The sequence below is a fragment of the Xiphophorus hellerii genome, chromosome 12 (genome assembly GCF_003331165.1).
Source record: "Xiphophorus hellerii strain 12219 chromosome 12, Xiphophorus_hellerii-4.1, whole genome shotgun sequence".
Classification (NCBI taxonomy): Eukaryota; Metazoa; Chordata; class Actinopteri; order Cyprinodontiformes; family Poeciliidae; genus Xiphophorus; species Xiphophorus hellerii.
In genome coordinates this window covers 6233711-6248609 of record NC_045683.1, presented here as the reverse complement: position 1 = coordinate 6248609, position 14899 = coordinate 6233711, and the positions used below count along the sequence as shown (strand labels likewise).

The window sequence follows — 14899 nt, the reverse complement described above, 5'->3', positions numbered from 1 at the left end:
AGGACAGATGTGAAGACATTTTTGCTCAGCGGTCAGCTGGTTGCTGGTTTGTGGAAAAGAACTGGAACCGTCCGGCTACAGCAGATTGTAGGAGGAGGGGTGGGTGGGGGAGCTACCAGTGGAAAACTGGGAGAGAGGGTCAAGGGTAAGATGACTCCTACCTTCAGCAACGTGGACACAGATGGTGGAAAGAGAAGACCAGCTTCAAAAAACCACTGTTATTGGTAGGTCCTGATCCTCATTGTGTCGGTCATATGCTGTGAAAGCGAGCCAAAAATAGTGACTCTTGCAGTTGGATTGCTGGCTCTATTTTTGTTTTAATGACACATTCCGATTGTTCTATTGGGATCTTGTTGTGAGTACGAGTTTATTCTAAGAGGTGACTAATCGTGTCTGTGAGCCTAAAAGCATTATTATGAGAACTCTCTTCTTTGTGTGGCAGCTGTTTGTTGTTTGCTTGTTCTTTGTGTTTGTGCTCAGCTGACTATGAAATAATACAAAATCCAATACTTGGGACATAGAAAATATCTGTTTGTATTGTTTTGTTCCTAGTCACTGTTCTTTTTTTAGACTTCTTGGAAACAATCATGGGTACAAACATTGAGAACAGTGCAGTGTGTCCGTCTCAGTTACTTAAAACAGCCATATAGATCCTCGAACAGGGAGGAGCCACTCATGTCACTGTATCATTTCAGGGTGAGGAGTCAAACCTGTGTCCACTGAAACCAGAGAGAGCTGACCTGCAGAGTATCTCAACTTGAAGATTACACAACTCGAAAAGCCAAACGGTGGCTTGATTGTGTCCTCTTCTGCCAAAGCTTGGTCAATTGTCTCTTAAGATTTGAATTTCTTGTGGTGTAAGGAGAAGGAATCTTGTTTGGAATTCAACTGGTGTGTGAAATAATCTCCTAGGTTGATCAATTTGAAAAGAAATGCGAAAACATATCTACAGAACATATCTTAAATGTGGAAGATGGGCATTGACGCAAGGGAAGCTCAACAGTGGCTCAATTTGAAGTGAATAACAGCAAAATATTTTATAGCTTCATTTTTTGGACTAAGTAAGAGCTGTAGCTGAAATATTGGTCAATAGACTACTTTGACCTTTTAGGGTGTCGACATTCTGAACCTTGCCCACCTGTAAACCTGGACTGGTTACCAACATTGTCTACAGGTTTTCTAGGCAGTTGTTTTTCCTCCACAAGAAAAAACAAACTTATACTCTCCCATACCACAAATTAAAATGCAGACAAGTTTTGCACTTCAAAGTACAAATTGACGCCTTCGCCATGAATGGTATGAAGTAAAATCAAGGCATTTTATAAAATTTTTAAGTACTCAGTATCAGATATGATCAAATTTAATTGGAAACAGGCTTTTATTTCAAAAATATATAATTTAGTACTTTGCTTTCTTCATTTAATATTGAGTTTAAATACACAATTGAAAAGGATCAAAATGCAAAGATAGTTTTGTGTGTCAGGATATTAACACAAAAGCAGGCAGCTAATCTGTCAAATACGGAAGAAAAATGGGGCAAAAGTAGCAGACAAGCAACATGTTTAACTCTTTATTTGTTAATGCATGGTGGTTGTGCTACTGTGCAATAGTTTGGAAACGAAAGTTTTGCAATGAAACTTATGATTCCAAACTATGTTTATCCTCACCTACGTAAAGTACTTTAATACTTCAGACTACTTAAGTCTCTGAAAATTTGAGAAACTTTTCCAATGTGGCTCATTAAGGACTAATCAACTGTATCTGACTTGTTTGTTTTGAGATAGCAGAGACGGTCAGTGACTGAAGCAGAGATGGGCTGACTTAGTCACACAAACGCAAAACTGCTGCAGACAGCATGGAGGAAACCTTCTACACACACAGCAGTTTGGAGGAAAGCTGTTGTAATTTTACAATTTGTTCTAGAAAAGATAAAGTAGAAATTATTTAACTTGCGACCTTAATGTTCACAGTTTTAGTCCAAGTCATGGATTACATTGAAGAGTCATTTCAACTCCACATAATTCAAAAAGCATTTTCCATCTCTTCCTTTCAGCTTTAAGACCTTTTTCATTGAAATGTCAGAAAACGTCCTGGAATCTGTAAAATATTTCTCCACCTAATGAAGTATTGAGAAATATATCACTGCCTCCGTCTTTGTCCATCTCCCTGGAATTTAACACTGGTGGAGCAACTGCACCTCATTTTATTTTCTGTTGCTGCTGCTTCTTTTTAGATCTATTTCAGCTTGTTCACATCCCACCTAAAAAGTTAGAGAAAGTCCCTCCCGGAATCCATCTCTACAATCAGTCAATAAGCCTTCTGCAGAAGTTGGTTGATAAGATTAAGTCTCACTGTTGGTTCATATTTCCTTTATCACACCTACATCACTTCTGCAGTGAAAGCCTTAGGAAAAATACATTAGGCTGGAAAGAAATGACTTATTCCCACATCAATTTGATCTGCAAAACTTAGCAGTCCAAGACGGAGCTGATTTTGTGTGGAACAATCCAAATGATATTCAGTCATGCTTTTGCTCCCTGAAACAACTCTGACCATCTTGTTTTCAAGCTTTTATATACAAATGATTCCTATTGCCCCAATTGTAAGATAAGAAATAAATGATAACCTTAATTTAAGGGTGCATTGATTGTTTACAAAGTGAAACCCTGTAAATAAGAGTTTTTGCAACTTTATAAAGGCTGAAAGCAAGACCACTTACAATGCAGTTTTATTTTGTAGGAAAATTGCTGTCCCTGTAGCATTATATCTTCGAATAGGAGAAAGAGATATGTTTGAACAATAAATATTTCAGAATTTATTCTTTTTTGTTTACCTTTGTCAGTGTTTCCCAACCCTGGTCCTCAAGGCACTCTGCGCTGCATGTTTTAAGTATTTCCTTGCTTCAGTCCAGCTGATTTCAATTGATGACTGATTAACAGGCATTTGTTGAACTGCAGTCAGTTGAATCAGGCACATTAAAGCAGGGGAACCTCTAAAACATGTAGGACAGTGTGCCTTGAGGACCAGGGTTGGGAAACACTGCCTTTATGTCACAAAGAAGTCTGACGGATGGTCTGTTCACTATAGATGCGTCTTTATTTATTGTTTTGCTTAATTCTGCATTGCAGAAAGAAAGAAATGAGAGGCTTTATGGAAATGTGAGCGCAGGGCAAAGCTTTGAAGATGGTGTTGAGAAGCAACATGCTCAGTTGTTGTCATTCTTAAGAGACCCCCCACCTTCCTGATCCGAGCCTTCTGATCTTAGCATTGTACAGTGTGTGTTTGTGTTTGGGTTCCGAGAGACAGCGCCTCCCTGCTGTGAACCGAAGAGTTGGTGGGGGCAGGTGCAGCTGACGCAGATTGGCTTTTTTGTAGGCAGGACCAGATCGAGGGGGAGGCAGAAAGGGACATGATAAGTGAGAGACTTTGGAGGACAAAGCCGCAGGACCTCAACAAGTGCAAGACCTCTGGAATAATTAACTGGTGCTTTTAGAGTTCACAGATAAGATGTGAGGACGAAGGTACCTACAGGTGAATTATACTGTTATGGAGTTTTATCTTATGTGGGGTGTTTTTAAGTAAATGTTCATATTAGTATAAAGATTTAGATGTGTAGATGGCTTTTTACTATTCATCACTTTGTAAATTAGTGTAGTAGAGCCTGACCTCTGCAGAGGACCTCAGCTCATTTACAAATTCATCACCTTTATCAGTGTTGTCACTATTTTATGGAAATTTGTAAGAATTATGCAGAGAATGCTGTTTCAAGCTAATGATGTCCCTGACAAACTGGAGACTTTATCTGATTTTCTCCAGTGTCAGTAATAGTTTTCATAATTTCACTGAATCACAAAATGGTTTCTCTTTAAAAAGCTGTGTTAATAAAGTGAAAATCACCAACACACAAAGCAAGAAAAAACATGCTACCCAAAGACACAAGATTAATGCCGAGCATAACTAAGAAAAATTTAACTAACACAAAATTTATAAATTTTTGGGTTAGTAGGTTATGCACCTGCCTAATTTATGTCTGCTTACTGCAAATCAGTAAGTTAGCAAATTTAACAATTGTCCTTTTTATTAAATGCTGTCACACACAATATACAGTTTGCTGCCTGAACAAACAGCAGACCCCGCCATCACACTGTTGTTTATACTAGTGGTGTAAATACTGTAAGATGTTTTTCTTATTTGAACTTGAGAGACTTACAGTCTTCTTAAAACTTTTATTGTGATGATTTATAGGAAGTTTGATGTGAGCTCATTTGATGCTTGTGCAGCATAAATACTTGTTGAACCACAGTCTCATTTTATTATATTGGCCATCCTGCTGACTATAACCAGACATTTAAATAAAATAGAGATAGTCCGGAAAATCTGACATGTCAATAGCAAGTTTGATAAACAAACCTGACCATGCTGAATAATGTAAGCATCTGCCTAAAAGTTCTTAGTGTTCCATGCTACTGAAAACAAAATACTGCTAATGTTGTGTCCTTCTGGATGCAGTGAAGAACAAATTATCTTCCAACAACCTTCCCTGCAGTTTTAAAGTCTTAATACAGCAGTATTTAAAACATGTTGCTTCTCAGTAGTTGAAATATCCCAGCTGTAATTTTATTTTTTTCTGATTTTGTCTGCAGCAAAACAATATGAGTCGCTGTGTCTCAAGCACTTTGAATTGTCTCCGGCTGAAAGGTGCTATATAAATAAAGTTGCCTTGCCTTGCCTTGGGGAAGTCAGTAGACGGTTTTTAATAACTCTGTAACCAACTATTTGTTTAATTCTGATTCTGTTTCACTGTCATAAAAAATTATAATCATTTCATCCCCATTGCGTCTGAATTATCTTTCTGCCAGTTTAGCATTCTCTATGTCTTGGAGAACTATGGCACTTGAGTAGTGAAGTCTGGTCCTGTGTCTCGTTGCCTACAGCGAGTCTGGTCTTCTCGCTTCATTGTGTCAGCAACTGAGTGCTCCTATTCCTGCCCACCAGAGCTCAGCGACATAAAGACACACTGTTCAGCGTGTTGATAAAAGGGACAATTGTGGCAACAAGAGAAAGGCAGAGAAAGTAAATGGAGGACTGTAACCAAATACTGTTGAGATGGAGTCGTGGTTCTGGTGTGACGACCTTTTGTGGCAAGAAGAAGAAAACTATTCTGATTTCAGTAAAAAACACCTGAGATGAAGATTAAGCCCATTCTTTTCACTTGCTGTTAAACTGTTGCTCTCTAATGGCACTCTCTAGCTCTTGTGTGCCAAAGAGGCTTTTAGATTAATCTGCTTCCTCTGTTTTGTTGTGGGCAAGCTAAATGGAGGTGCTCCTTAATCAAACTGTATTCTTCTCTCTCCCAGAGGTGCGCCTTCTCCTCTTAATCTATCAATGATCAATTCCATACTCCGACCAGCAGAACACCTTGGCTTCTCAGGCATTTATTCCCCATAGCCCGGTGTGTTGAGTGCAGATACGCTCCTTTAAGAGGCAGTCTCGGCTCAGCTGGCTCCGCTGCACATTTCCCCCCACCCCCAAGCCTGTTAGCTGGTGCTCTCCTCCTCCTCCTCTGTCCGGCAACACCACCTCAACCTGCTGATTTCCTCATGCTCCTTCTCACTGCTCCTCTTTTCTTGTCATCAGCTGCTCTCTTTCTCACTCATGTCTTGAATTCAGACTCAACCTGTCCTTTCCGTTCCCTCTCTCTGTTTCTGTGTCATTTTGTCTTGAAGCATTCATTCATCTCTGCCGCTTCTCCATCTTATGTTTAGGTAAGGAAACACGAAGGTGAGTGGACTATATTTACTGCCTCTGACGCTTTGTTCATGCTTGCCGGTTCGTCCTCATTGTCCTTAATTATGAGTCTTTCTTTTTAACTTGGTACGCCATCTGTTAGCTACAGCCACTCTGTGTCCTTGGAGGCATAGACTACAGTTTTTTAATGCTTCAGGTGCAACAATGCTGTTGTGAGTCATCATGTGACTCTGTATGTGTGTGTTCAATGTAGTTGTGCTGAAAGATGAGTCTGCTTGCTAAGAGGAGGGGGTTGAATCAGCGTGTGGAAAGCGTAGCTGCGTGTCAATGCAGACTTCAGCTCGTGACACTGTTTTGCACCAGCTGTGGTGCAGTGGCATCCCAGGCAGATTAATGAGCATCACACAGCAGTGACAGCAAATGGTTCGGACAATAATCACACTAAGTAGTTTGCACACAAGTTGTTTTTTTCCTTCTTTTTTTTAAATGGCTGCCACACCAGATGCTGGAGGTCAGTTTACTCTGAACTGTTAACTTAAAGCTAAACTTATGTATGTATGATGGCAATATTGGAATAAAAGCATAAGTATAAATGTTTAGAGTGTTGAACTAATGTGACAGAAACTGATTACAGCTGGAATGCAAATTGAGTTGTCTTGTTTTATGGTGTACATGTGGTAACTCAGTTGACAAGACCAAATGTCCTTCAGGTGACTCTCCAGGTAATTGTGAACCCTAATTGAATAGTTGGAGCCAGACTTCAAAACCTGAGCTGGGTGAGAGTCACATTGCGGTATTAAAAGCAATACAACAACAAAAAAAGAAAAATTAAACAGCATAGTCTGCAGAGTTTTAAACTTCTCTCTGTTTTGCAGTTTTCTGTCCCTGTCTTGTTGCATTGCTCCCAATTTCAGATTTAAAGTTTCTACAGTTCTTGTAATTTTTTCTTGTTGATATTCTGAATTCTCTATAGAAATTGTATGTAAAACATGATGTAAAACAAAAATTTACAGTCTTGTTACAAAATTAGCTGTATTTGTTTGCAGCTTCTGGAAACGGTGGTCCTTTATACATATTGAGATTTTTAAAAGACTTCAACCTCTGTCCTTCATAGAACATACTAGAATTTGAAATGTTGGCAAACATCTTTCTGAACCAACCATAGACATATCTCAGTGTGCCACAAATTAAACTGCCTTCTTTTACTTACTTACATCTCTTGAGACTTTTTTTGCTCAGTAACAACTTCAGCGAGGAAGAGTGTCATTAGCAGAAATCTGCAGTGAGTAGTGTGTTTGGAGTTTTGAGTTTCCAACTGGCCAGTCAGTGGTCTGAGCGAAATCAAACTAAAAATAGAGCAATTTCTTTCCTCAGACGATTTCTCGGTCGCCTACTAAATGTTGAGATACTAGATGTTCTTGTAGCATTTCAAGATACTCTTAAGTTAAAAAAAATTAATAAAAATAATGGTAAACATGAAGTCCACATATTAGATTTTTATTGCTTTGTGTTAGTTTGGTCTTGTTTTAATTTGCTCCCCAGCTTTTTTCAGTGCTGTCGTGAGATAAGTTGTCTTGTGCCAAATCTGAAACATTTGGGAAATGTTGGTCTACGTGAGCAAACAAAATTTCTTTCAACATAGACAAGTTGAGTCTATTCCAGCTGGAAGTTGCAAAACAAATGGGATTTGCCAGTTGTTGCAGTTCTTATTGCAGTAGCATTAAGCCAATAACTGTGTTCCTGTCCATTGTATGCAGTTAAACATAGAGGGAACATACTAACAAATACCATTATACAAAATTCCATCACTCTAGGTGAGTTTCAACAACTGAGTGAGTAAAAATATATATAATACAAAGTGTGGTCATTAAGGGCTGGTAAGAAAGTATCTTATCAACATGTTATGTTTTATATAGGTTCAGTCTTGCATACATTCCATTGATCTTACTTAATAAACAGGGCATTAAGTTCAGTTTGTTATTGAAATTAGTTTCAAAACTAAGGAAACCCAGCAGATTACATCAAGTTGTTGACTTTTACCATTCACTTTTAGACAAGCAAGTAGCGACAGACACCAAGACTGTCAGTGTAAAAGAACTGTAGGAAAAAGATGCAACAGCAAAAAGATCAGTAGATTTTTGTTACTGACAAAGACAATGTCTTGAATTAAAAATAACAACTTGACTTCACTGTTGTCTGAATATTCTGACACATTTGCCCTGTGAGGCTTGTCTGTGACTCCCACAGGCTCTGAGGCATGTCTGATGCCAGCGATGCTCCTAAACATCCATCTTTGACCTCTGCTTCATTCTCAATTTTCACCAACAGACATACAGCCCCCAATTTAGTCCTGTTTGCCCGTGTTGTGGCTGTGCCTGCGTCACAACTCTCATTATGTGAACTGCTTGCCACCTGACGCTCACAGAAAGAAACTGGGTCTGCCAGAAATAAGTTGACGATTAGGGCACTTCATACAATGTGTCACTCAGGTTTTTTATTAGAGGAGCTTTCTCTGGAACCTTTTAAATCTAAATATTCCTATATCTCTGATGTGCTAATTGTGGCGAAACAATTTGAGGTGGGTGTTATTAGAGGACAGATTGACATTGCAGCAAAGTAAACCGTAAGATTTGGACCACAATGAGTTACTGGCAAGTTTCTAAAAACTGTGTTGTCTAGCATTGCCACAAAATTGGGTCAAAATAACTAAATACAGAAAAAATACAGTCAAACATGACCAATAATGTATCTGTTTATTTAAAAGTATCTAGATGAATAGTATTCCTTTGTCAACAGTCCAAGGACACTGAATTTGATTGCACCTGATTCCCTAATCCTTAAATTATATTTGGATTATTTGAGCCAGTTAAGTAATACTTGTTGGAAGGATGTTTTGTGTAAATTTGGTCAGAAATTTTTAGGTAATTGGCAAAGTTGCTAATTAAAAGAAATGTTTAATTAATTCTTGGGCTGATAACTTGGTTCCACATTCAGCTAGATATTGCTAAAATGGGTAGCACAGCTAATATTATCCCATTATGCCTGTGAAAGAAGCCAGTGTTCAATGTGACCTCCAGAATGCTCATTTGATTGAAGAGGTGTAACATTTTTTCTTATGAGCCAAATAGCACACGCTTCCAATTCCAAATTGTATTCAGAATCTCACCTTCCTATTCAGGTTAATTTTTCTCCACTAGAAAGGAAAAAAACAGACTCATTTATGGCACTCTTACTCGAACTGCAGAAAATTGTTGCCATCACTGATAATGAATCTACATTTTTTGATTTTCTTTTCTACAGATTGCATCTTGTCTTCAGAGCTGAAATGGGCTCAGCTCTTTTGCTGAGCCCATTTCATTAGCTCAGCTGTAGATGTTGGCTTGCGGTCTCCTCTGACCAATAGATATTTTAAGACATCAATTTATTGGATTACTAAATGTCCGATCTCATTAGTGCTATTGCAGAATCTGAATAGCTATTATGTACTTCAAGATGTGTTTCACAATCAGACTATTTTGTTTAGGGATAGTTCACTTTAACACTCGGATTCAGAAAACTTTATCAGTCCCAGACGGCTATTCAACTGGAGTTGGACCTGTTCATTATGATAACTAAATACTATGTTATGGTTAAAAAGAGAATCAGACAACAATCCAACAATTATTTCCATTTTGGCATAGTTACACTTTAATTTTTGATAGCATTTTCTTCATGTCTTTTATTTCTGAAAAGTATCTGCTCCCTTCTTTTTAGAAATTAGTTGGGTAAATACACTATTCATCTCATTTTATCTTCTAATTATTATTAGTGATAATTTAAAATTTGTTTCATGGAAAAGTTGCCTTTTCCCATTTTTTATTTTTTTATTTTTTATTTTTTTATAGAGCCTAGATAAAATATTCTAAAAAAAATGCAGCTTGGGGAACTAAAATACCTTAGCCACAGTGCTACTTGGCATGCTATTGGCTGGCATCCTCAAAGTAGCCAATGTAGGAGTGCCATTAATTTTCCTTAGTGCTGATTGGCTGTGCCCCCAGGAGCAGAAATAAGAAAGACCATGGATGTTGTCTTCTGTGGTGCAGCTAAGACAGCTTCCACAGTGAGTATTAATATATATTTATATAAGGGACATTTGGTGTCTTAACTATTAAAATAGGTAGTTGGAAGCATTTTTAGAATCGATCTCAAGTATTTTTGCTATTTGGAGGCAGTTGTGGTTCCTATTATAGCAAAATAAATATTGATGGAAAAATAAAAAACAAAAACTCTCAATTGGATCGTGGCGATCATGGGGAGTTAAAAATTTCGCTGACAAGTAGTTTTTATGTTTACAACTGGGAGTGCTAGAGTACAGACTGGTCTTCATGGTGTCCAGAATGTTTCGGGTACAGCTGTCATGTTGAGTTATACTGTTAAAATAAATGGGGTTATAAATGGGCCACTTCCTCTTTTTCATTTCTTTCAGCGTATATTTGACACGCAGTTGGCGGGAGCTCTGTCTGCTCCCTCTGTTTGAATCTAGAGTGTGTGGATGTCCTCTGTGGAGAGTCACGCTCGCCTCTGACCTGTGTGATCTGGTTCTCCTGAGGCAGCTCCGCTCACTTGATTAAACATTCACACACCATATCATCAGTCCTTCAAAACCTTTAAAATTGACTCCAAAACAAATTGTTTATTAACCAATGAACAGACGTGTTAAAGAAGCCCATACATGTTTAAAAACTGAACAATTTCAATAACTTAAGAGTTAAGTAAATTAACAGCTTTAGATGTTATGAAGTCCTAGCTGGGAGAATTTAGCTGAATCTGAAACCTACAGACTGGACCTTAAGTAACATAATTTCTGTTCGTCTCCACTCTTCTTCCAGGTTTTGAGAGCTTGATTTCTTAAATGAAATGGAAAATTTGAAAAGAAAACAGTCCTTTTTTTTTCTTAACCCAGATTCTGGGTACATCTGTCTCTTGAAGCTCTGACTCCAGTTGCAGTCCACATAGTATAAAAATGCATCAAGCTCTTGAATAGACTGTTAAGGTGCCTGTCAGTCCTGTTGTTTCAATACCCTTTTTTTTTTTTTTTGCTACATTTTGTCCTTCCACCCAACTTCTTTAGCGATATCCTTTGTGGCTTACCATCCTTTTCGAGGCCGTCAATGACTATCTGCTGGACAGCTCTAAAGCCAGCAGTTGTTCTTATGATTGTGTAGAATATTATATTAAATTTATGCATTAAAAATCTTATGTAATATTAAGATCTTCTTAAAAACTGAATTTGGTGGTGTTATTAACCTTTAAGCTATAATCAATCAAAATGAGCAGAAGTAAACACTCAAAATATATCCCTTTATAATAAAGCTACATAAGAAGGAGTTTAACTTTTTAAATTACTGAAATTAACTTTTGACAATAATACTGTGATATTGATGAATTTTAAATAGATTGTGAAGCTCTAACGCATCTTAGAAACTTTTCTTGAAAAGTCCTGTGTAGCGATTTTACTTGAGGGTTATGTCAGTTTTAAAAACAATAGGTTATCTTCATATTTCTTTTTACCTCTTTTATATCTAACCTGACTTGATTTTTATAATAAATGTGCAGACACTTGAGTCTCGCCTGTATCATGATCCTAATTTTGTGGAGAGCTCCACTACAGATGTGATCTAGAGACACATTCTGTGTCTGTTGTGGTTCAACAAAGGATAAAGGAGAGCTGTGAATGACCTCAACTGTTCCAGATGGAGTTCTGTTGGGAGGAGGGAGCCATGACTGACTGGGGGTTATTTCGAAATAAGGGGCCTGCCCCCCATGCAACAAGGACCATGCCGAGAGAATGTACTAATTCAGCCTTCAAGCTGGTTACATTTGATGCCTCGCATTAACAACAGATTTAAACCTTAGAGGGACATGTGATGTCATTAACTCCTTTTCAATGACTCTAACTAGGTTACGGAGAAGTGATTTGTGATGGTGGGTTCTCAGGGACCAGAAGCTCCGGTGTTGGTGGCCATGTGTGTTTAAAGCATGTTGATTTTGTTATGATGTAAACAGCCCGCATTTGTACATTTTTACAAGTTGTTTTCAGCAGATCTAATGTGATCAGTTGGGAGATAAACTCACCTAGAACATTGCTGAAACCCGGTTAACTTGGTGCCAAAAGGAAAACCCTGAAAAACCTTTTATTTTCGTATCATCTTCAATAAAAGGGATGGATTACAAATTTTCATCATCATAGAAGCTGACTTGGAGGAAAATTTAATTTAATAATTAGACTTTCCAAATCTTATCTAAGCATAGTATATGTATAAATATACAACGCTGTTTACATTAGCTTTTTAAGTCAGACCTCAGCATATTCGGGAGGCGTTCTTTCCACCTAGAGAGTACAAGAATCCAAAGCAATTTGGTCATATTCCCACTGCCACATATTTTGGTCCATAAAAAAGCCATTTCTTTTGTGAGAACAGAAAAACATCCCTGTTGCTCCTGCTGCATTGCAGTCTTAAATTAATGCAGCATTTTTTCCTCACTTTTTAACTGCAGCAAAGCCTTCGATTCTGTTTGAACTTGTGCTCCGAAGCTGCTTTCTAAAACTGTTGTATAACTTTGTCATTCTGAGAGCTCTGCTGCAGCAGTGCTGATGGTGAAGGAGAGAACGATGGGAGGAGAGTCTGAGACACACAAACATCCTCGTCTGTCAGCGAGTGCGACAGTCAAAGTGCTAACGTTTCCCCTGCTTCTTCAAAGAGATCTGTTTGATCAAACTGCTTGTAGACATACACTTTCATACTTGAATCTATTTGCTACATTTACTCTCCTCTGTTTACAAAGTTTATTGCGACATCCATATGATATGTCAATAATTCAGAAATTTATCTTATTTTCTTTTCCAAATCTTATAGAGATCACCTATCATCCATCCATCACCCAGCTATTACCCATCTATCTCTACATCTGCTTGTCCATCTATGGTTGATCTATCAATCTGCCCATCCACCTCTAACCATTTGTCTTTTCCGTTGGTTTTCCATCATTCATCCACCTATTATCCATTTGTCCCTTATTTTATCTCCATTCGTCAGTTTGTCTATTGGACGGACACTCAAATGGATACACCAACCCATCCACCTTTTGGTTTGGTCATCGCCTGTTGATTTTCATCTGTCTGTTCGTCCACTCATCCATCTACTCATCCATTATCCAAAGTGTATAATTTTGTTGTCAGATTACTTATGAACGGTGTGTCTGTTGTTGGGAGCATTGCTCTTCTCTCTGTCTGTGGACACTAAGGTCTTTTCATTGTCAATGCTGACAGCCATAACCCTGAACGGTCTGGACTGATTTATCAGTGTGCTCTATAATTTCCTGTTACAGCAATCGAGATGTCCCCAGCTTTCCCTGCTGGAGAGCTCTCCCTGTTTTATCGAAACCAATTTTCCCTGTGTTTGGCTTCCGCCTACTCTTGCTTCCCTCTTGCTCTCTGTGCCCCCACTCCTCTGTTTTAGTTTTACTGAGGAAGTCACATGGAGGTGTTGTCTGCTAGTAGCTGAGTAATCATGGCTTATGACGCTAATCTGTTTCTATGTCTCCTCTCTTGTCTCTGGCAGGTGAAAGAGCAAGCACACAGGCTACCTCACACTAAGCTATGGAATGCTTCCTGCTCCCAGCATCACTAGTCTCCAATATTTGGACTGAGCTCCAAACGCTTAGTTAGCGGCTGTGCTTCTCCCCTCGAACTTTTTCCAAACCAGGGGACGAAGAAAAGGAGTGGACTTACCAAGTCCTCCGCTAAAGACGAGAAGCACCTTTTTCCTTTTAGAATAATTTACCTGCATTTTTTTTTCTTCTCCTTGGATTTGTGCTCTGATAAAATCATATCAAGATGGATATGGAACCGTATCTGTGGATGGTGATTAGTGGCTTCATCATCGCCTTCATTTTGGCCTTCTCCGTCGGGGCCAACGATGTGGCTAACTCATTCGGCACAGCAGTGGGGTCCGGCGTGGTCACTCTGAAGCAGGCCTGCATCCTGGCGTCCATCTTTGAGACGCTGGGCTCGATGCTGCTTGGGGCCAAAGTGGGAGAGACCATTCGAAAGGGCATCATAGACGTCAGCCTCTATAACAACACGGTGCCCGTCCTAATGGCGGGGGAGGTCAGCGCCATGGTCGGTAAGTACATCTTTTTAGTAAATTGTTTTTATTACTTTAGTTTATTTGAAATGTATTTAGATAGTATTGCGTCAAACCATACATGAAATTCTTATAGGCTTTTAGGATATGTGGGTGTTTTGATGCAGGAGGGACTGATGTGTTCATAAAATACATAGCATCATGAGGAAAGAACCAAATATTCAGAAAATGTTTGCAAACTTCTGAATTTGAATAAGGAAAAAAAATATCTGTTAAACATTCTGCCTCTGATTATTCTAGCATTTAGCAAATAATAATAATAATAATCTATTTTTTTATCAATAATAATAATTAAAATAATTTCAGGTGAATTTTATTTTGTTCATGTTAGCATCATTTCTGTATCTTTTGCACTAAATGTTAGTGCATCAAAAACTGTTTATTAGTTGTTGGTTTTTAGGTCTAGATGGCTTAACTTTCTCCTCCTCTCTCCTCTTTGGTTGCACTCTGCATTCATAAAGCGATGGTTTCAACTCCACAGAGATTTGGAGGTCATAGTTCAGGTATTATTTGAGCTTTAGATGCTAAGCATCTAATCAAATGTTCCTGGTTGTAAAGAAAATACGTTGTTGCCATGGTTACGAAGCGTAGCTGATAGAAAAAGTAAAGAACTAAGAGCAAAAATCCTTCCTGCGATACAGCATTCAAAACTTGAAAGACTATTTGTCTAAAAAAGCTATACTTCAACCAAAAAGAGATGATTAAACAAATTCTACAAAAAGAGCAAATAAGAATTTTAATAACAGATCAACTCCTGCATGCTGCCACCATGAGCTATAAGCATATAGATGTGCATGTTTGGGTCACAGGGTCAGCTGTCTGGCAACTCATCGCCTCCTTCCTCAAACTGCCCATCTCCGGGACTCACTGCATTGTTGGAGCGACCATTGGCTTCTCCATGGTGGCCATCGGCACAAAGGGCGTGCAGTGGATGCAGCTGGTCAGAATCGGTAAGGATATCAGGA

General features: G+C 38.5%; 1 protein-coding gene across 5 annotated transcripts in view; it reads left to right on the top strand.

The window, feature by feature from the left end:
• The window catches only part of slc20a2 (solute carrier family 20 member 2), a 55501-nt gene that overhangs the window by 21326 nt on the left and 19276 nt on the right, over positions 1-14899 (top strand). For 2 of the 5 annotated variants that reach the window (XM_032579712.1, XM_032579708.1), the window contains exons 2-3: positions 13350-13913; positions 14744-14884. In XM_032579712.1, coding sequence (XP_032435603.1) covers positions 13625-13913; positions 14744-14884 — 430 coding nt within the window. In that variant the 5' untranslated portion in view covers positions 13350-13624. Of the gene's footprint in view, positions 1-115; positions 225-5550; positions 5782-13349; positions 13914-14743; positions 14885-14899 lie in introns of those variants that run through there. The other 3 variants (XM_032579710.1, XM_032579711.1, XM_032579709.1) reach the window with 3 other exon arrangements.